The sequence below is a fragment of the Elaeis guineensis genome, chromosome 14 (assembly GCF_000442705.2).
Source record: "Elaeis guineensis isolate ETL-2024a chromosome 14, EG11, whole genome shotgun sequence".
NCBI classification, from domain to species: Eukaryota; Viridiplantae; Streptophyta; class Magnoliopsida; order Arecales; family Arecaceae; genus Elaeis; species Elaeis guineensis.
This window is the reverse complement of record NC_026006.2, coordinates 43,319,533-43,342,265: the sequence shown is the minus strand read 5'-3', so window position 1 is coordinate 43,342,265 and position 22,733 is coordinate 43,319,533. Positions and strand designations below refer to the sequence as shown.

The 22,733-nt window shown below is 35.0% G+C and overlaps 1 protein-coding gene across 1 annotated transcript; it reads right to left on the bottom strand.

Moving 5' to 3' along the window:
- Positions 1–968: 968 nt before the first annotated feature.
- LOC105057833 (AUGMIN subunit 2) lies at positions 969–22,407 on the bottom strand. Its single transcript, XM_010940539.4, has 6 exons — positions 22,181–22,407; positions 20,982–21,110; positions 17,990–18,094; positions 17,300–17,368; positions 2,213–2,326; positions 969–1,619 (listed from the first exon to the last, which is right to left on the bottom strand). Exons 1-6 carry the CDS (start codon positions 22,295–22,297, stop codon positions 1,296–1,298), a joined length of 858 nt encoding a protein of 285 aa, XP_010938841.1. The 5' UTR covers positions 22,298–22,407; the 3' UTR covers positions 969–1,295.
- Between the last annotated feature and the right edge of the window lie 326 nt (positions 22,408–22,733).

The window sequence follows — 22,733 nt, the reverse complement described above, 5'->3', positions numbered from 1 at the left end:
TTTTTGGTTCCATAAAGCTACACTTCTTCATATTGATGTAAAGCTTCTCTTTCCCTAATTTACACGTCACTTGCTTCAAGTAATTCAAATACCCCTCAAACCTGTTATAAAATAAAATATCATCAAAGTATACAATAATAAATTTTTCAATAAAAAGCCGAAGAACTAGTCTCATCACTCTTATGAATGTAAGGGAAACATTAGTTAACTCAAATCACATGACCATCCCTTCAACTAATCCCTTATTTTTTGGAATGTAGTTTTCAGCTCATCTTCTAAGCATATACCAATTGGGTGATCACCACTTCTCAGATCGATCGACAATCTTGGAAAACAATAGATTTATCTTGGAAAACAATAGATTTATACAAAATATCAAGTACGTTGTCAAGGCTTGAGATGGGGAATCAGTACTGGATTGTAATTTTGTTAATAGCTTGGATGTCTATAGTCTCTCCCTGAACTTTTCGGTTACCCAGTCAAACAGATCTCTTCTTCAACCAACTGTTCATTTGCTCATTGAATTGCTCATAAACTTCCAAGCTTATTTTTATGGTGCAAGATTGGACAATGACAATTTAGATACTAAATCAATTCATGTCTCTGGTTGGTGATAATCTATCGAACAACTCGTTGGATTTGAAAATCAACACAAGGTAGATAAATATACAAAATGTGTTTGCATTATAATTGAATGATGAACTATTTATCCTTATTGCGACACATCACAAGGTTATTTTAAACTTCATTAAATGGGATACCTAGTCTACCCGAAGTCTTTGTCATGATTGTAAATTGGAATATCAATTCATACAATATGTTATTACCACCAAATACTAAAATATCTAATCTTGACCAATTATATGACGATTGAAAGGAAAATTACTCTGCCATTTTCACCTCAAACTTAAATTATAGAACCTTTAAAATAGATTGGGAATGATTTTTACCAGTATAAATTCTTGGACTTAGGATAACAAATCATACATATATGAAGATAAGACTTGCATGCACTTACGTGCATGTACACATGTACATATACTTGCCACTATGAACACAATCTCTCACATTCCAACAAGTGATACATCTCAAAAAATCAGCAAGACTAGAAAATCCAATGAATCACAACTGACTTCTGATGGACAACGACAACTACAATGTTACATAGATCCTCAGGGTAGATGTCTTACAAAATAAGGTTGCAACAAAGAACTAACTTCAGTTTATTATCTTTCGACAACTTGTGCAAAGTAATGCGAAATCTTTTCTATGAACTGTCTGGTGAAGTCACATAATCAGGAGCCCTTCATAAGCGAGTGGGGCCAAGATAACCTCCTCTGATTGATGCCATCACCCACCTTACTCTCCTCCACTCTACCCTCTGCCTCTTGTCTCCAACCATCAACAATCGAGTCATCAGAGCTCATTGTCCCCTCTCTCCACTGAGAAGGTGTCAAAAACCTAGAATCCCCTCCTGAAGGGTCACTCAGTGTCATAGATGAGGAAGAGTGACCCACACGCAGCTGTTGGAGGGTCCCAAATGATTCCCTCATGGCAGACATAGCCTCAAAGAAACGAGTGCAGGATGCCAAGGCAGCAGGGATGGGACGCAGCATTTCCTTCAAAAACAAGAATAAAATGTCAAAGCCTGGCCTACAATATAATCTAGATGTTAAGGAAACAAGACAAATTGAACAGACAAAGTTTGTCAGGACCACAACACCAATCAACTCAGGGAAGATTTATATCAACATATTTGGTCTACAAAATTCAGCACCCGAACCATGAAATTTATCAACAATGATGTGTGTATCCAAGATCATTCAAAATTAGTGCTTCTGCATCTGATTTGGAAAATTGGATGCAAAATTTTGTAACTTGGTGATTAAACACATCACCACCCACTTAGCTTTACTATGTGCATGGAGCTTAAAATATGAACATAAAAGGATCTTTTCTCAGAGAATTTAAATACCACAACAACCTCAGTGACCAATAAAATGGTAGTCAGAAGCACATATATGAACGCTTACCAGTTAAAAAGAAAACAGTATAATATCATCAATTGAAAACTTTGCTCAAAACCAATTTTACTGGTAAAACTTTTCATCACCATTTTGTCTAAACAAACAATAGATATTTGAAAACTATCTCCAATACACAAAAACCTAGCTGTCCATACATTTGAAAACTACAAATATTCTTTACATACCCCCCACACTGATGGCAATTCTCTGAAGTTCTGGCTCCACTGGAGATCAGCGACAGATGCTGTCAAAGCTCCATAATCACTGGCAGCCTTCAGCAACAGCTCCGAAAATTGTTTCTGGATCATATGTAAGAAAAATAATATTTAGCTATTAATAGAAGCTACAAATTTCTAGTTGAAATACCACCACCATCCTTGGAACCAACTATCATTCAAACGGATGGAATGAATGATAAATGATGATTATGTTCAGGAAGTTCTAGAAATGGCTTTGCATGTCAAATTAGTGTCAAGAACAGATTCAAATGGAAAGTAATACTAGTCAATTTATTCATTTGAAAAATTTCAAAAGTTTTCATGACAATCAAAATTGTAAAAGAAAAGTGTATAAATGGAAATGTGCAAGTCTCAAACTAAAATGTAGAACCAATTGACCACATAACTTCAAACTCATATAAGGAAAATGTGCAAATAAGATCATTCAACAGCAAGCTAGACAGAAAGGTGATAAAAAAGAGGAGGACAAGGATCAGAATGAGGACAAGGAAAATGATGACAGAAGATGGCGACAAAGAATAAAACCAACAAACATATTAAATTTCTCATCATCAACCAACATATCAAATTTCTTGTGACCAAATTTTTCAAGAAGAGCCCACAACAGTAGGCTGTGAAGTACAATCACTAATAAAATGTAGCAAATCAAATAGGTTGGTCGCATATAGTGTCAGCAAGTCTGTCATTATCGACCAACTTATTAAATTTTTTATGACCAAATTTTTTAAGACGAGCCCACAAAAGTAGGCTGTAAAGTCACCAGCAAAATGTAGGAAAAAAATGAGTTAGTCACATGTGGTATCAGCAGCATGCAGAAAAAGCTTTTTGAAAAAAAATAAGAATGTCAAGCCAAGCATAACTGGTTTGTTAGCTAAAGAACTACATCACCAAGTCCCTACACACATATAGGAAGAAAAATGTAAGAATATAAATAAGTTAGTCACATATAGTATCAGCAGCATGGAGATAAAGCTTTTTGAACACAAATACAAATGTCAAGCCAAGCATAACTGGTTTGTCAACTAAAGAACTACATCACCAAGTCCCTACACACGTGAGGCACCCACACATGAGCCCATGCAAAATATGAAGGAAATTGATAAGTATACTTTTTTAGTTTGATAGGAACACTTATAACTGGTTTGTTAACTAAAGAACTACACGACCAGGTCCCTATGCACCTGAGACACGTGCACATGAACCCATGCAAAATATGAAGGAAATTGATGAGTAAACTTTTTTATTTTGATTGGAATACCTCTCTCTCTCTCTCTCTCTCTCTCTCTCTCTAACATGTTTAGAGATAAGGAGAGAAATGAACGCATCAAGGGAAAAAATGTGTGTTTTTACAATTACATATCACCAAAAAATGAAGGTCTCGACCAATACATAATCATGTGGTCTGTCATGAACTAAAATTCCTCTTCCATCCCATGACAATGGTCCATCATCAACCCCCCCATAAAAAAACCCATCCATGCTCAGAAAAGATACATACACCCATCTACCGAATCCCCCTCTACCATCTCATCTTCATAAATCTGGATCAGCAATACTAAAATATAGCATGTGCCTGATCCTAAGTGATTTTTAACTGTGAGAATAAATGGTCGATGAATTGTCAATTTACCTCTAAATGCACTAAAGGGGTGGTAAACAGACACTTAGATGGTTTCATAGAATCAGCTAAGGCACTGTGTACAACAGGTTTATTTATCTTAGTGGTATGGCATTTTCAAACAAAATGTACAGATGGATCATCTCTGCTTTGAGCCATTGTGAGAATTAATAGATGGGCAATAAATCAGCAGTAGTTTTGGAGTTGAACTAACCCTACCAATGCAAAGTCAATGATTGAGCAATTATATCAAAAATCTGCACCACTAAAAATTTATGTGGTTAAGTTCTGGTTGGGCATGATACAATGTTTTGATTACTCTATGGTTGGGCAGCAATAGTAGCAGTCAAGTTCTGGTTTTTGTGTGTTTTAAAGTATGTAGAACATGATCGGATTTTTTTTTTTTTAAATATTATTTTTTTAATACTTATTTCCCAATCTATCCCCCTTTCTAACTTATTTTCCAAAATACCGTAGTTTGGATGAGGTGACGCGGACGTGGCGAAACTGCATGTTGAACATGTGGTTTCTGCTTGAAACCACATGTTCAACATGCGGCTTCAGATGAGGTAGATAAAAAATTTGAAATTTGAATTTAATTGAAAATTTAAAATTGAAACTGCATGTTGAACACGCGGTTTCACTTTTTCGGATGAAATCGCATCTTCAAGATGCGGTTTTCTTTTTTTTTTTCCGTTCCTGTTCTCTTTTTTTTTTCTCATTTCTGGGGGCGTGGGTGGGGGCTTCGCCGGGACCGAGGAGGGAGGTGAGTGAAACCGCCGGTCGGCTAGGGGGTAGTAGCTAGGTGGCGGCGGTGGTGGGGTGCAGCACTGAGGAGGGGGGGCGGCAGGTGCGGCCATAGCGGTCGGGGGAGGGCGGAGGGGGTTACGGGGTGGGGGGGTGTGCTTTTGTGTTCCGCGGATGGCCATCGGGGCCTCGAGAGGAGGGGAGGCGGGGGTGGATGGCGGGTGTGGCGCAGACGGCAGTGGGGTGGGGCCGCGATGCAGATGGCCGTGGCGGCTGCCTCGCCAAGGGAGAGTGTGGCGGAACGGGTGTGGGGCCACGGTGGGTGCCTCATGACGGCAGAGCAGTGCAAGGGTGCGGGTGGCACACCGAAGGGGGGTGGGTGCGGGTCGGCCGCCGGCAAAGGAAGGCCAAGGATCGACCGAGGGGGAGGAAGGGAAGGGAGAAACGAGTTATTAATAATAAAATATTATTATTTGATAAATAATAAAATATTATTGTTTGATTAATAATAAAATGTTATTATTTGATTAATAGTAAATTATTATTAACAAGATATTTTATTATTAATAAGATAAAATATTTATACTAAACGAAAAATAATATTTTTATTAATCAAATAGTAATACTTTTAATAAAATAATAATATTTATTATTAATCAAATAATAACATTTTCTTATTAATCAAATAATAATTTTTGTTATTTATCAAATAATAATATTTTATTATTAATAAGATAAAATATTTATTACTAAACAAAAAATAATATTTTTATTAATCAAATAGCAATATTTTTTAATAAAATAATAATATTTATTACTAATCAAATATTTAAATACTAATCAGATAATAATAATTTATTATTAATCAAATAATAACATTTTATTATTAAATAATAATATTTTACTATTCATCAAATAATAGTATTTTATTATTCATCAAATAATAATATTTTATTATTTATCAAATAATAATATTTTATTATTAATAAGATAAAATATTTATTACTAAACAAAAAATAATATTTTTATTAATCAAATAGTAATATTTTTTAATAAAATAATAATATTTATTATTAATCAAATATTTAAATACTAATCAAATAATAATAATTTATTATTAATCAAATAATAACATATTTTTATTTGATAAATAAAAATAATAATAAAATAACCAAATAAAATATGTTATTATTTGATTATTTTATTATTATTTTTATTTATCAAATAAAAATATATTATTATTTGATTAATAATAAATTATTATTATTTGATTAGTATTTAAATATTTGATTAATAATAAATATTATTATTTTATTAAAAAATATTACTGTTTGTTTAATAAAAATATTATTTTTTGTTTAGTAATAAATATTTTTATCTTATTAATAATAGAATATTATTATTTGATAAATAATAAAATATTTTTATTTGATTAATAATAAAATATTATTATTTGATTAATAATAAATTATTATTATTTGATTAGTATTTAAATATTTGATTAATAATAAATATTATTATTTTATTAATAAAAAATATTACTGTTTGATTAATAAAATATTTTATTATTTACCAAATAATAATATCTTATAATTAATAAAATAAAAATATTTTATTATCTTTTCTTTTTTTTATTTTTTTCCTCGTTTCTCCCTTCCCTTCCACCCCCCGACCGATCCTCGGCCTTCCTCTGCTGGCGACCGACCCACACCCACACCACCCTCTAGCGCGCCACTCGCGCCGCTCTGCCGTCGCGAGGCACCTGTCGCGGCCCCACACCCGTTCCGCCGCACTCTCCCTTCGCGAGGCACCTGCCACGGCCATCGGCACCGCACCACCGCACCGCCCTCTATGCTGCACCCGCAGTCCACCCCCGGCTCCGCGTGACCACCACCCCCTCCCCTCCCCCTGGGCCCCGACAGCCGTCCGCGCAAACACAAAAGCACACCCCCCACCCTGCAACCCCCTCCGTCCTCCCCCAACCACTACGCCCGCACCTGCCGCCCCCCTCCCTGACGTCGCACCCCACCGCCCCTGTCGCCCGACCACTGCCCCCAGCCAACTAGCGGCCCCCCCTCCCCTCCCTCCTCGATCCCGGTGAGGCCCCCACCCACGCCCTGAGAAATGAAAAAAAAAAGAGCGTGGAAACGAAAAAAAGGAAACCACATCTTGAAGATGCAATTTCCTCCAAAAAAGTGAAACCGCGTGTTCAACATACAGTTTCAATTTTAAATTTATAATTAAATTTAAATTTTAAATTTTTATCCACCTCATCTGAAGCCGCATGTTGAACATACGGTTTCAAGTAGAAACCGCACGTTCAGCATGCGGTTTTGCCACGTCCGCGCCACCTCGTCCAAACTATAGTATTTTGGGAAATAAGTTAGAAAAGAGGGTAGATTGGAAAATAAGTATTAAAAAATAATATTTTTAAAAAAATCCAACATGATCAACAATGGAGATTCTCAATTTGTATAGCCTACAATATATCTCAGCAAATAAGCTTTATCCATACCATCCAATCCATATCCACCTGATGCATCCATATGATTTTTTGAGAAAAAGGCAAGCAAGGCCCATCAACATTTTATAAAGTTAATGAAATCCATACAAAACTTTAGGGCAATAAGGATACGCAGAAAAGTTCATATCCTTCCTGACCTTAGACGAAGAAATGGAAGCCCAACCAGTGCATGGTAAAGAAATCTCATTTATAAGTAATAGGTCAGATTTAGCTGAAAATATAAAAATCCTGGCACTCCCTTCCTACAATAATTTGCCCAAATTGGAGCAAGAATATCCCATTCAGTCTGAGACAAGTTCATCTCCTGAGTCTCTAGGCATCTTAAAAGAAACTTAATGAGCCTGGCCATCCATTCCATTTAATTTTAGCTATTAAGTAATCCCAAATTCTCTTAGAGTAGAACATTTAAGGAAGATGAAAGAAGCAAAATCAAAAGCACTACTGAGACTCATTCAAATGAAGCTAGCCAAAATCTCTTTAAGGGCTTGTTTGTTTGGGGGTATTCTGACATAAGAAAGTAAATCCCATATCAGATTTACCATATTTGGTATGAAAGTGGATGAGAGAGATGGTAAAATAAATAGCGGATTGCAAGTCTATTTTTCTGAGAGAGAAGATAAAATAAATACCATCAGGAGGGTAGTATTTTTTTCCATGCTAGATTACTAAGTGAAGATAATCTGAAAATATCATTTATTGATAGAAATACCCTCATTTATACTATATTAATATTATATTAATTATATTATATAATTTATTAATTATATTAATATATTATAAATATATTAATATATTGACTAATAATGTTTTAAATAATAATACATTTAAAATATAAATATATCTATGAATAAATATTAATTATTAATAAATAATTAACAAATATTTATTAATTATCAATAAATCCAACATAGGATTTATTAATAATTAATATATTTACTTACATACCAAAACATACTAAAATTTATTTATAATGAAAAATATATTTTCTAATATATGTATGATTAATTTAAAAATATTATTAACTCATAAATATATTACAATATTCAAAATAGCCAAAATTGACAACATTTATAAAAGTGGGCTATAAAAAGCCAAAAATGGACTAAGCAAAAAAATGTTATTACCTAAATTGTTTACTTAAGGGTATTATTAGAAATTTGATAATATTTCTATATAAGATTACCTCCAACCAAATATAGTAATCCTTTTCCAATGCTATTTTCCAAAATAATTTTTCTATCAGCCAAACACGATAAAATTTATTTCCCCCATAATCATTTTCTAAATAAATGATGCCCAGGAATCGTCAAATTACCTAATAATCTAACATAACCCAACCAAATGAAGCCTAAAATATTGTCATTACGCGGTAGTAGGAATTCTAGCTTTAGAGGCTGCCCATAAAAAGAGCTTCACTTTCTCAAGGACCTGAACCATGTCACTGGAGTGTTTTTTTTTTTTAACTGCAATTATGAAATCTGTGAAAGGAATTCACAGCGAACATGCTATTAGCAGCCAGGAAACCCAGCTCTTGGACTCAAATGGCCAAATAAGATTCAGAATATCCACCAAACTACCAAATCAGAAAGATGTTCAATGATAATATTGGTTCTAAAGATGATTCTCCACTTAAACCTGGAGTTGGCCGGGAAACAATAAGCAGCAAATGAAGCATCTAGTTCTTCAGTCTGGCAGAAAAAGTTAACGAATAAATCACAAAGAGGAAAATCACTACCATCTATCCAATCAGAATCTTATGGATCTGGCATCACACTGTAAGAAAGAAGAGCTACCGAAAAAACTATCCTCCTCTCTTGCAACATCTTTCCGGAAATGAGAGACATTAGGCATCTGACAGTGTTCCAAATAGGTCCTCTTTTGTAAATGTACTTCCACAATAGCCTTCCAGATATGATCAGCAGCATTACGGAATCTCCACCACCATTTCCCAAGTAGGCCAGCATTAAGACTTCAAGATCTTCCACACCAATCCCTGCCCCTCAAACCCAAACCCACCCCCCTCCCCCAACAAACTCCCTGCAAGCATCGGATTTACATAGACACTTCCAGCTAACTAAACAGTAGGCCCATTTAACATCACCATGCCTCTCTAAGAAATAGGACTTTCTGTCTCTATCAACAGTTTGAGTAACCCAATTAGGAATCAAGAAGACTGAGCTAGATAATACAGAACTAACCAACTTAATCTTCCACAAATTGTAATATTCTTATGGACCAACCATCAAGCCTCTTCTCCATCTCTTCAATCAGAGGCATCCAATCTCACTTCTTTGGACATCAGGCCTCGAAAGGAGGTCAAGGTACTTCACAGGGAAGTTAATTCTATTGCAGTCCAAGATTGAAGAAAGATACCATGATTAGCTCTATGACCAAAAACAAACCAGACCTGACTTAAGACAAATGATTTTCAGACCAGAAATCCATTCAAAGAGAAATAATTTCCATTTCAAAATACTGGACAGGACTATATTAGCTTCCTGAAAAATGATTGGGCCAAGTTCTGCTATCTAAGACCATCATATAGAAGCACTTCAGCATTCTGTCTAGAGTATCAATCACTAGAAGAAATAGCAAAGCAAAAAGGACCCCTGGGTGCATATCCCTCTTAATTTTTATCCACTTACCAGTCTCACCATTAACCAAAAAAAAAAAAGCTCCCTTAGCTTGACAAATGCATTCTTTCACCTACTCAATCCATCTCTGACCAAAACCTTTGACTTCTAGCAACTTAAATAGAATGTTCCAATCCACAATGTCATAAGATTTTCCAAAGTCCTATTTAAGTAGAATGCATAACCTTATGACCCCAAGAAACAATTTCCTGAGCCAAAACAAAGCTATCAAGTATGCATGTTCCTTCAACAAAAGCAGCTTGAATCCAACTATTTCTTAAGTCTATTTGCTAAACTTTGACCAGACTAATAAGTCTAAATTCACTTGTTCTAAAGACTCCTCCAGCTTTTGGAACAGAAGTGAATCAAAATCTACCCTGCCTCTGAATAGATCCTCAAACTCTTCTGTTGAAATCCATATAGACAATATCCAGAACTTTTGGAATAATATAATGGAAAAGCTATCCGTCCTGAGGGCCTTCTCAGCACCTAAAGCAAATGTGGTTTCCTTGTTTCCTTCCATTATGAATTCCAGTTCCAGCTCAGAAAGATCAGAAGTTGAATGATATAAGGACCACTAGTCCATATGAATTTGGGGTTGAGAATGGTCATCAAAAAGCTTCTTATAATATTAAAGAATTCCCCACCATTCAGCTTGCTATCAGTAAGAGAAGAATTCCCAACTCCTCCTCCTGATGCTGTAAAGGTTTTCAATTTTCCACTGCTTCAATTGGCCCTTAACATGTCAGATTTTGGTGATCAGAAGAGCAAAAAAGGATTTTGTATTAGCAATTTCATACAAAACTACTCTATCAAAGTAATAAGATTTAGATTACCAAACTAAACCTTTTCAAATCTAAACAGCTCGTCACTTTGACAATCAACCTCGAAACAGACATAAAGGAACATGATCAGAAGTACAATTGAGAAGTGCCATGACTTCCAAAGTAGTATAAACAAGATTCCAATCAGTGGAAACTAGAATGCTATCTACTTTAGCAAAAGACAGGAGCATCCCTCATATTGGCCCAACTGAACTTTCTACCAAACAGAGGAAAATCCATCAACTCCATTTCTCTGATGAAGACATTAACAGAATTCATCTCTCTTATAAAACCTTCTATACTACCTTTTTCCTTTCCAAATCTTGTAACAATGAACTCTCCCTAAAGCATCCAAGGGCTATTGCACTTAGTCCAGACAGTCCTTAACTCATTCCAAAGTTCCAGATTTTCAAAATTATCAAAAGGATCCTGATATAAGGGGAAAAAAACCAATCAAAGTTTCCAAATTTCATATGAAGTACCAGAAGTAAAGAGAGTTTGCCATTAAATTGAGAAGCATAGTCAGCCAGACCACTAATATTCCAAGCCAAGATAAGTCCCCCAAAACCACCTCGAGAACTGATCCAGACTCAAGAATCAAAAAAATCACCACAAGTAGGCTTCAGAAAAGGCAAGGTAAGGCAGCTTTCAGTTCCTGTAACAAACAAACAACTAGCTAAAGAGTTTTTAACAAGTGTCATCCACATGTGGGGTGTGTTGGTGGTAGAAGAAAGAAAAAGGAAGGAACGAAGGGTTACTGTCATCCACATATAGGCCCTCTCAACAAGAATTATCAAGTCTGCTTATGAGGCTCATAACCAGCAATGATCTCTTCATTTCTTTCCTCCCAAAAGTGTCCAAAATGCCCTTTATACCCCGACCACCAATAAACAACCCATGTTTAAAAGCCAAAACCATCAGTTGCTCCTTTGATAAACACTCATACATAGCAATCATTTTGGAACCAAAATGTTTAGAACAAAGACTGTCTTTTCTTAAAGGACATTCCAAATCCTTCATCATCTTTCTTTCAGAAGCCTTAACCATATTCCCAAGAGAAGAACCTTTGCAAAAGTTTCAAGCAGCAGTTGACAGAGTACTAGATGTGAACACTATGGCTCCTTAACAATAAGCACATACTAAGGGCCTCACCAGCTGACTCAGCAATAGATGTGGTAATTAAATTACTCAAAATGGCAACACTTTCCAGCATCAGCAGGCACCAGCAGATCAGGACCAAGTATAAAAGAAACAGTCATCAGGTCCTCCAAAAAGGCTCCCCCTCTAACGTGGCCCCAAAGGTATGTTCGACATTCCAATCAAAAAGTGAGGATATAACAAACAAAATACTGTTAGCCTTAGAAGTTCTCTTGTAGGACTGATGTCAGTAGAGAAGGCAATCCCCCAAAAGAAGCCTATTTTCTTGAGCTGCACATGAACCAAAGAGGTTCACCTCATCCATGCTGCAATCAAAGCATCCCACATCTCCTCATGATTTAAATCTTCTCGAGACCTGGCCTCCTTATTATTCTTTCTTTTTCTAAAATTAGCATAATGATCCACCCTGATCAAGCAATCAATGGGCATTGATCCAATATTTAGCCAATTCAAATTTGAGACTCGTACATTTGACTCACTGAAATGATATTTCCCTACCTTAGTAACTCACTAAATTCCCGACTCAAGTGTAGTCTCAACTAGGTGAAAAGAAGAAACTCCACCAGCTTCTACAACAAAGACTGTATCACCTACATTCTTTAAAATTTTCTTTCTTCTAAATTCAATATAAACCTCCCTGTACAATAAATCCCAAACCCAGGAGTAGTCTCAACTAGGTGAAATGAGGAAACTCCACCAGCTTCTACAACAAAGACTGGATTACCTAAATTCTTTAGAGTTTTCCTTCTTCTAAATTTAATATAAACCTCCCAGTACCATAAATCCCAAACTTTACCGAATCAGCTGGGACCTTTAGACTAGGAGATGGTGTATTTTCAACCAATTATCAACCTCAATCTTAACGCTATAACAGAAAGCACCAATATTTATTTCCATAACCTTTGGTATTTTTCAAGTCACCACATACCATTGTAAGCTTGAACTGCTTCATGTATTTCCTTAAAAAAACCATCTATGTAGGACAATGCAATAGCACAAAATTTGCTAACGACACACGCAACAGATGCCTTGTTACAGCAAAAAAACAAGAAGATCAAGGAGCCTAACTCAAGCTCTGAACTTGTAACCATGTTTCACCTGCCATACTTAAGCATCCATTGCTAGACAAGAAAGTCATACTGGAAAACATGAAGAAGACCTTGTGTGAGGTTTCTCAGATCTTTACCTTCCACTTCCAAAAGCTATTAGCATAAAAACACAAAATAATCTCCACTTTCCTCTATATAGGATCTTCATCAGAGGATAAGATAATGGTCAAATCACAGGCCTCAGTGCATTTCTTCTTTATGTGCTTTGATATAGAAATGGCCATTAAACCAAGATTAATCTGATAGTCCACCATCTCTCCCCAAGAATGAAATAGAATACTAAGCAGAAACCTCCTACAAAGAGTTTCTGTGGCAAATCCACATCTGCAGAAACACCGAGCATATTTTTGCACTCTCCAATGATGGTATCTGCCTCCGAACATGAAGCAAACTCCATCAAGGAGAAAATGGAAAAATGGAAAAGAGCAATCTTGCATTGACAAAGACCAGAAGATTTAGAAAATTTATCGTCCCTTACAAGGAACTTTCCTGATGTGATTACCTTTGTATCTCAAAGGTGACTTGGAAGCACTACCAAAAGTGATGTCAGAATGTACTGCTAGGTTAAGATAATGTAAAAGCAAGCATGGTAATTTTGACAATGCAAAAAGGCCATGCTCTAGTGTTCGTGCAAAACTAGGAAGTTGGAGAGTTTTGCAAAGCAACAAGTACAAGGGGTAGGATAGAAGTTAGGAGGAAAATTGCAATTGATGTTTTATGCGAACAATTAATAAGTTTTAAAAGGGATGAGCAAGAAGCTATGGAAAGAGTTGAGGAAAATTAGGATGTAGATTCGATTAAATACAAAGAACAATAAGGATGGTGGTAAATTAATGAATCACAATGAAATTCTAAGGAACAAAGAGAGGAGTTCCAAAAGATATTGGATGTGGATTAAGCAGGAATACTTAAGAAATATACATCATAAGCTGACTGCAGTAGATGATACTGAAACAATCAAATAGGGGCAGTTTGGTATCTATTTGGCTTACCTGCAATGACAGCTGAAGGACCTTTTGTTTCCTGCTTAGATGCATGCACCTGCTAATGCAAGTGCAATTCTGTATTTGGTTGTACAATGCTAAAGAGGTATAGTAACCTTACTACTAATCTGATAAGGCATCTGCTTCAAAAACAGTGAAAATAATATATATACAATGACATCATGATATGTTATTATTTTTACATCATACTACATTGTGATAACATAATGCATTATTATATTATGTTAATATATTATATCAAAAATTGTATTATAAGTTATAACATGTGGTGTGTAATAATACAATATAGTAATATGATATTACTATTTCATTACATAATATATTCTTAGTATACATTAATATAAGTACATAATAATATTATTGATACTATATATAATTGCTAATTGCTATAATACTAATAACATGAAAATATATTATTTTTTAATAGTCTATTATATTATTTTATTTAATGATTAAATCATGAATATCATAGTATCACTAGAATATTACTATAGTACTGGACTAATGACATTATAGCATTGCTGGTATGGTAATAATATTATTTTAGGTAGTGTAGTTCTGTTCATTTGTATTAAAGTTCATAGCACTTTGATGAATATAATAGTATCAAAATATTATCAAAGATACAGCTTATACAGAACATATTGCTAATATTATATTGTGATATTATGTTCATACAGTTGTATCATATACTATAATAGTTGCATTGTATATAACGACATTATATATAACATTAATAGATATATTAGTTATATTATATATATTATCCTATGAGCATATAATAATATTATATATGCTAATATTATATTATGTTATGTTAAGCGATGAGTGTGTTCAGAGAGGATGAGAAGTTTGTGGGTCATGATAATAAGCATATGGTGCAAGACTGCGAGCTAGTCCCTAGACAAGTTGCAACTAGTGGCTAGAAGTGTACTTGCAACTAAATTTTGACCATCAGTATTCAGTGGTTTAGCAGAAAAAGGGCCAAAAGTTACAATCAGTTGTTTGTAATTGAAGTGACCTATATGCAACCAAACACAAATAGGTGCCCCCTGCAAGCTCATGGCAAATAAACTTGCAGCCAGTCCAGTTCCAGCTAACCAAAGAGCCACTAAAAAGTTTCAGCAAGGATGACGTGATAAAAGCTACAGAATGAGAATGGTAGTTTTTGCCTTGGATAACAGATCTATATAAAAAGACCATTAATACTAGGAGATTCATTGAAAGAAAATTTTACCCATTCCTTTAATCAATAATATGTTGATCTGCCCAACATTGCATGAAGCCAACTTTAGAGAGTCAAAATATGATTATAAAAATAGATCATAAAAACAAGAATTAGAATAGTAGGATTTTATGCAATTAATTTGGCATTATTCTGGCAAAATTAATTTTCCTGAAGAGATTTCCTGAAAAGCTTGATAGCAAATCGCAAACTGACCTATGAATGGCCTTCAACTGAGTTGGAAAACTCATTTAGATTAGATGACCTCATAAGGTCTTCTTGTAATTTCCAGATATGTGTCTCACTGATTCGACACAGAATTATCCGTGAAGTGCTTTGATTTCAAGTTATGATCCTCAAATTTGTTTCTACAACTATGTCCAAAAATTAGAAGGGAAAAGGCCTTCAACCTAGAGTCTCATCTAAAGCTGAATCACAGTAAATTTGCTACCAACAAACAGTGGTTGATGAAGACTAACTATGAGCTTTTTTGCATGATCAACCCCCAGACCGCTCCTCAGTAACATGAGACAAGGCCATTGTCATGTTTCCACGTGTTACAGTAAATTTTGAACTCAATCATAGCTCTTATTCTTGATGGTCTTAAATCAACAGTTGGATTTGCAATTGATGCACCTTTCATGGATCATAAATTACTGACAATTCTAAAGCTAGATGCCTCTTAGCTGGTCGATTATTGATCAAAATTTCAACGATCTGGCTATTAATCATGGACCAAGCAATTCTTTAAATCTATGTCTGGTGCTTTAGGATAGTTATTAACTCATGGAACAGTTCAAACAAATTAAGCAAGTCCTTAGAGCTGTTGTAAACATCTTTATGCATTTTTAGTATGTCCTTGACTAGCTTTGACCTCTCAGAACATAGGATCTCCAAGTTTCTTATAGCATCCATCTCATATTAGATGTCAAGAAAACAAAGAGGTGTGTGTTGATTCAATGACCATAGGAAAGAGGTTAGCATTAGCTGAACCATGTTGAAGCAGCCGGCTTAGGACATACCAAATTGGACCGGTCGGCTGCCGGCACAATTCAGTAAATCAGTTCCTTTACCTTTCCCAGTTTCAAAATCCTAGATCTCCATCACCATCCAGCTCAACGACAATGCCACCCGATGACACCATCGCCGCCACCGAGGTCCCCCAAGTCCTCTCTCTCCCCCACAATGACAAGGACAGCATCTCCCTCCTTTCTTCTCCCTCTCCCTCCCTCTCTCTATCCTCACATCGACGATAATGCCCTCTCTCTCGACCTCTCTCCCCCTCCCTGTGCCTCTCTCCCTCTCTATCTTTTGTCCTCTCCCTCCTTCTCCCTATCCCCCTCCCTCTCCAGCACTTCCTGTTTCAGTACGCCCTGGAACGGCATTATACAGGCACATACCATCCTGAACTGGTCATTGGCTGGTACACCATCCAATGCTAGTCAGCGAACCCTGAGAGAGGTAAGTATTATGGCCAAGAAAAACTTAATTCTAGAAGTACATCATGGATGAGAAGAAGGGTGATATCAAAACATGCAAACTAAATTCTTTTTTCCCTTGCATATAGTTTTAGCCTACACCGATAAGCTTGCTAACTTGCCTTGAGAAACCTAGCTATAATCTAAACCAATGGCCTGATAACCTAATCAACAAACCCTTTGACCTAAGTTAAAAATAAAGGATATTTGTATTGCTACTCAAGCTATTGTACTTTCATGCTTAATAAGATGACTAAACATCCTTGTTCGATGCTTTTAACACTTCAAATGGATGTATTTACAGAATTGTATGTGATGAAGCTGAAGCAAATGTTCAGATGTCAGGTCATGGCCCATAAAGCTTGCACCAGAATTAATCAAAAAATAGGAAGTTTACTAAAATAAAGTACAAAGCAAAAGCCTTGTTTCAAATTCAGAAGCAATTTATTCCTCACAGACCATAGAACCTATCATGCGATAAATTCAATATCCCATGATATTATCATGAAGTGCTATAATTAATCTTGGGATCAACATATACATTCTAACTGTTAACGAAATACTAGAGCACTAGAATATGAAGTAACCATTTTCGAATCCAGTTAAATATTTGAGTTTGCCTTTCATAAGCATTAGGATAATAATTGAAATAATGAAAATCCCCAATATTGAATAATCTATTAAGCATGAATTGAATATATTAAGTCCCTAACCTGATATTCAGCTTCCACTGGAATGCAATCTAGAGAATATGGTTGTTGAAGACGCGCAATGATGCGATCCTGACAAAAACAAGTCCACTTGCTCAATGAGAAAAGATTCTGATAAGTAGCAGTAAATTCAAATATCATCCACTCCAATCACTGATTAACAAGTGGAGATCTAGTTAAGTCATCAAGGCTGCACAAGCCTGATAAATTTCCAAAACTGTACTGATCAAAACTTTTCAAGAGGTTAAAGGAGAGGTTGGGCCTCAGAAATACTGGACATATTGAAATCTAGCTCTTATTTCTGTTTATTGAAGTCAGTATTCTGCATGAATGCATAACTTAGGATTAATCAATGGCTCAAACTCCTATCAAGCACAACAGATGTTTACATCTTTGTTACAAGATTAATTTTTTTTTTCCCTGAAAGGAGAGATCGCATTTATCTATGGTAGCTTCAAAATGCAAGGTTAAAACTAACTAGGTAATAAGAATCACAATGATTACAGAAGCAGATGGAAAGACAAAAAACCACATATGTAAAACAAAGACAGAAACTAATGCCAGGGCTGAATACATCATATGAATGTTCCACTCTTGAATGCATCGACAAATTAAAACATTGCTAAATATTACTTTTAAATACAATTTGAAAATTCAAGTGGTCATAATAAAGGAATTTGGAGTTGGTAATACCTTGTTCTGGATAACATCTCTTAAAATAGCAGTGATTCCGGCCAAAGACTCACATTTCTTTTCCATTTCACTCACGTGGGTTAGATGTGCCACGTTTTTATCATCCTGTGCATTTAAAAACTTGCATATAAACAAAAATAGCTTCACAAAAAAGCATATTTTGTTCCAGATACAGAAGTGTCAGAAAAGTATGATTTTAATACAGCACATTCTTATCATACTAAACATCATGCAGCAGCTATTCCTATAAAGCAAGCACATTCATAGTGGCAAGCAATTCTAAGTATTTGTTATATTTGGCTGCTTCCACTAAAATGCACAATTATGTAAATAAAAGAAAAGAGTAACAAGAATTCGTTGAAAATGGAGAGGGGAACAAAAGAAATGTAGCATAAATAGATCATATTAACTATAATTGACTTCTCTCATGATTGATACCTCAACAAACTAGGGGAAAAAAGAGAGAGAGAACTTTATTTAAAAAAAATTGATCCAGGTTGATCAAAGAGTTCGAGCTCTAAAGCCTTCATGGATTCTTGAGATGTAGGTAAAGAAAGCGGAATGTGCAGTTCGTATGAACTTAAAATTGCATAGAATTTGGATTAAAGTTGGAGGATGAATGAAGTATAGGTAATATAATTGTAGGGTCATAATGGGTGACCATGGACATTTTATGAAGGGACAGGCTGAATCTTAGGCTAATTGCAACATCCAACATAAGTTTCTTTTGGCTAGGGATGAATTGCAAAGACTATAAAGGCCACATAAGAGTTATGTGGGAAGATAGGATAGAGTGTTGGAAGTACAACTTTATAATAAACACAAAGACATGCACAAGCAAGCATGAAGAGTTGAGATATTATCCTCTAATGAAGCTTCAACAACTTGATGCAAAACCAATGTTAGACCTTTTTATAGAGGGGATTGACGTGATCTAGAATATTTAAATTGCCTAAAATCAAGAAATTTTTGCCCTAGATGTCTCTTACCTATGCTTAAGTGTAAAAAAAAAAATGGATGTTATTAATGAAGTTACAGTGCCAAAACTAATAAAAGTCATCTAAATAGAGATTCCTGACCATTACTTTTTTCCTCTTCTTTTTTGAGGAGAATCATCAATCTTGATTTTTTACATCTTACATCATAGAAACATAGTTAACTAATTTGTATGCTTTAAAACCTTTAGTCAAATCAAAGCATTGTATCATGAGACCAAAAATTATCTTATTTGGAGCCATGTGATGCATAACTAGGAAACCTTAATGCTATTCTATTTTGGTTTCTAGGCATTTGAGATATTGTGGGTTATATGTAGTGGTATGGATTTTTCAACTTTGCATTTTATTATTGATTTTCAACTTTGATAATTTACAACATAGGCAGGTACTGGAGGAAAAAGGTGATGGAAGTAGAATTAAAGAAATATGACTAAAATACAAATATTTATGCACAAAATCTAAAGGCGAAGGAATGACACCATCAAGGTCACATGCTGTAAGAGAAAGGGAGATGTGTTCTACCATGACTCAAAGCATTACTGACTATTCATGACCTATAGCAAGTACTAAATTACTGCGACACCCATGCTGATCATCGGCATGCACAGTACAGTATGTAAATTAGGGTAGGACCAATCATATGCCCTGAGACACGTCAGTTGTGCCCACGCTAGCCTATATTAAGCCATGCAAGTTTGTGCTGAACTAGCAAGGATAGATGTGCATGACACAAAGGTATGTTCCTTGTAGCAACCTAGCAAGGTATGTATCATATGGTATATACCAATATGGTGCAATACCTTAATTGTAGTTTTAAAGAGATTCTTAAATTAAAATAAAAAAATAAAATTGATATTACCCTTGTAGATCATGATTTATAGAGCTTAAAGTTTTAAATTTTAACAATAGTAATCAACGTTTTCACCTGGGCTGAGATATCAGTTTGTAAAGGTATCTGGCATTGACCAATACATATCTAAAATCTCAGCATTTATTACCTAGACTACCTAGACCAACATAGACCACTATTTTCCCAGCCAATACATGTACAACATCAATATATCAGCCAGGATTTCATAGTCTTTCTTTTACAATCTTAAATGGGTTTTGTAATTAGTAAAATGACAAAATCGATGCCAAAAACCAACAGTCAATTTCTGTTTACTATATTGGCTGATATTTTACTAACAAGGTTCATAAAATATTGGTTATTTCTTTTTTAATATTTCCATACATCTCAAGCAAGGAAAACCAACCACGATCTCGATTTTATCTTAGAATAAGTTGCCCATCAGAACAGCCAATGTATTGCTTTTAAAATCTTCCTAGTGATATCGAATTTTCCCACCCCAAACTACAAAATGCAACTGAAAAAGGACCTATAGTCATTACCCTAATCTGAATAGGATTTTGCAAAATCAAAATAATCACCCAAAAATACTTGATAATACATTTGAAAATTAAAGTTAAAGATAAAAATATCTTTCGATATATAGAAAACCATTTGCCAGAAATAAGGAAATGTAGACACACTTTCCCCTCGAATTGACATTTAAAAGATGGCCTTCCCACAATGGAGCAGCCAATATACCAAGTTGACATCTCAATTAGAAGATTAAGGAGAAAGTTCGCTGATATGTAAATATGAAATATAAAATGGTCGGTAGGATAACTTGCACTACTCATTCAACACTTATTGTGAACCTTGTAGTGATGTTGCAATCTTTAATTTAGTATATTGAACCATGCCTACTTTAGTCAAAGCCTTCAATTTATGTTTCATAATAACAACAAAGCAAGATATGTTACTAGAAATTTAAAAAGACACTGATCTCATGTAATGCAAACAACATGTGAAACTTCTCAAATATCAAGAAGTAAAACACTACAATAGCAATATTACTAGTATTCTTATAGGTACATAAAAGACAATAAGAACTGCAATAGATCTCCATAGAGTAGATTTGCAAAAAAAACACAAGCAATTATTTCACCTTTCGTCCCTGAAGTTCCACTTGCAAATTGGCGATGTTTCTTTGTACTGAAGTAAGCTCTCTTAAAACCCTTATCAAGTCATCGCTTTTGTCGCTTCCAAATGAGTTGGACATGCTTTGTTGATCTTCCTATGAAAATGCACAAGACTGAAAATTGGATCAAATAATGGCAAGGAACATAGAAGACAAATTGGATGTCCAAGAAAATAAAAGGATTTTGAGTTAAAAGAAAAGCTGGATGGCCCTCACAAGATTGAATATAAATCAGATATTAATGAGTCTGAAGAACATAATTTCAAAAAAAAAAAAAGAAAGCAAACCCAAGAGGTTTTACGATTTTTTATTTAGAAAATAAATATAAGTGACCTTTATAGATTATAAAGCTTGCCAATAATTCTCATTGATGAAGTGTTTCCAACAAAACGTGTTCAAGAGATGGAGAGTGATATAAAACAAAAAGACTAACATCTGTAACTGTTATAAGGAAAAGGAATCGGTACATCTAGGAATTGAATGATTTTTAAAACATATCGAATTACAGAATGCATAAAGCATGACACTCTTTGTTTGTGTGAGGAAAATTGATAGCTTAACCCCATCCAGAGTTTTTAGATCTTATTTGGAAGTGCAGTACTGCTTAACACTACATTTAGAAAAATTAGTATCTCCCAACAAATCACAGCAACTAAAGCATCCAAGAGTATGGAACTTAAATCAAATGCAGAAAAGCCCAAAGAAATCAGCAGCAATCAAGTCATACACACTGTTGGTTGACGTGAAAATTCCATATCCACTACGAGAAATTATATAAAAACTCAAATATAAATGAAATTAAACCAAAAATCAAAAGAACAAATCCACATAAATGCACAATAAGATAAATATGATAAAAATCTCTTCTTTTTCCTTTTTGGAGTTTCAGCATGCAAAGGCGTTGGAATTTTGGACTGTATCCCATTCTTTTGTTTAAAGAGATTAAGACTTCCGAAAACCGCAAACCTGCGAAGCCTATCCAAATCTAACATTGGAATTACACAAAATTAAAGGAATCCATTTGCCTACCGACCAACGAGAGTTGGGATCTCGTGGATATATCGACGTGAACGATGAAAGGTGCGGGCTTTAACGAAGGACCAAGATCTACAGAAGAGGAGAATTAAGATCGAATCTAAGAAGGGAAAACGGACGGGATTTGGGACCTGGAGGGGAGCGATGGAGAAGCCGAGATCGGAAGCGATCGAGAGGGCTTCAGCCATGCCTCCAAGGCGCTTCGGAGGCTTCTTCGTAGCCCAGCCCGCCTCACCGGAGACCGACATTTGGGAGTCCCGAGTAGAGCTGGACGAAGAGGGAACGACAGCGGAGAGTGGCAGAGCGAAGACGGGAGGAAAGAGGAATCTGCTAGGCCGGGCACTTCTCTCTTGCACCGGAGCCTGTGTCTTTTAAAATTAAAATTAAAATATATATATATAATATAAATAAAATGATCAGCACAGTAAAAATGAGATTTACGTTGGCACATCAGATTATGAAAATCTCCCAACATTTCACATGCGAAGTTTGAAAATCTTTATTTTTTTGTTTTCTTTTACCACATCAGTGCCCTTTCCTTTGGTTGATCGAAAGTGGAGCGAGAAAAAGATATTTTTAAGAAAATAAAGAAAAAATTTCTTATTTAATTAAAATTTTAAGAGAAGATGAAATAAAAAAAAAAAATTTAATAAAAAATATTTTTTTTATATTTAATAGGAAATA

What these genes read in the sequence shown, in the direction of transcription:
- LOC105057833 (XM_010940539.4), bottom strand. Translation starts at nt 22,297, where the DNA reads ATGTCGGTCTCCGGTGAGGCGGGCTGGGCTACGAAGAAGCCTCCGAAG. An exon ending in TCTCCATCGCTCCCCTCCAG is followed by an intron (nt 21,111 to 22,180) that starts GTCCCAAATCCC and finishes GCATTTTCATAG; the next exon opens with GAAGATCAACAAAGCATGTC. An exon ending in TGGAACTTCAGGGACGAAAG is followed by an intron (nt 18,095 to 20,981) that starts GTGAAATAATTG and finishes TTAAATGCACAG; the next exon opens with GATGATAAAAACGTGGCACA.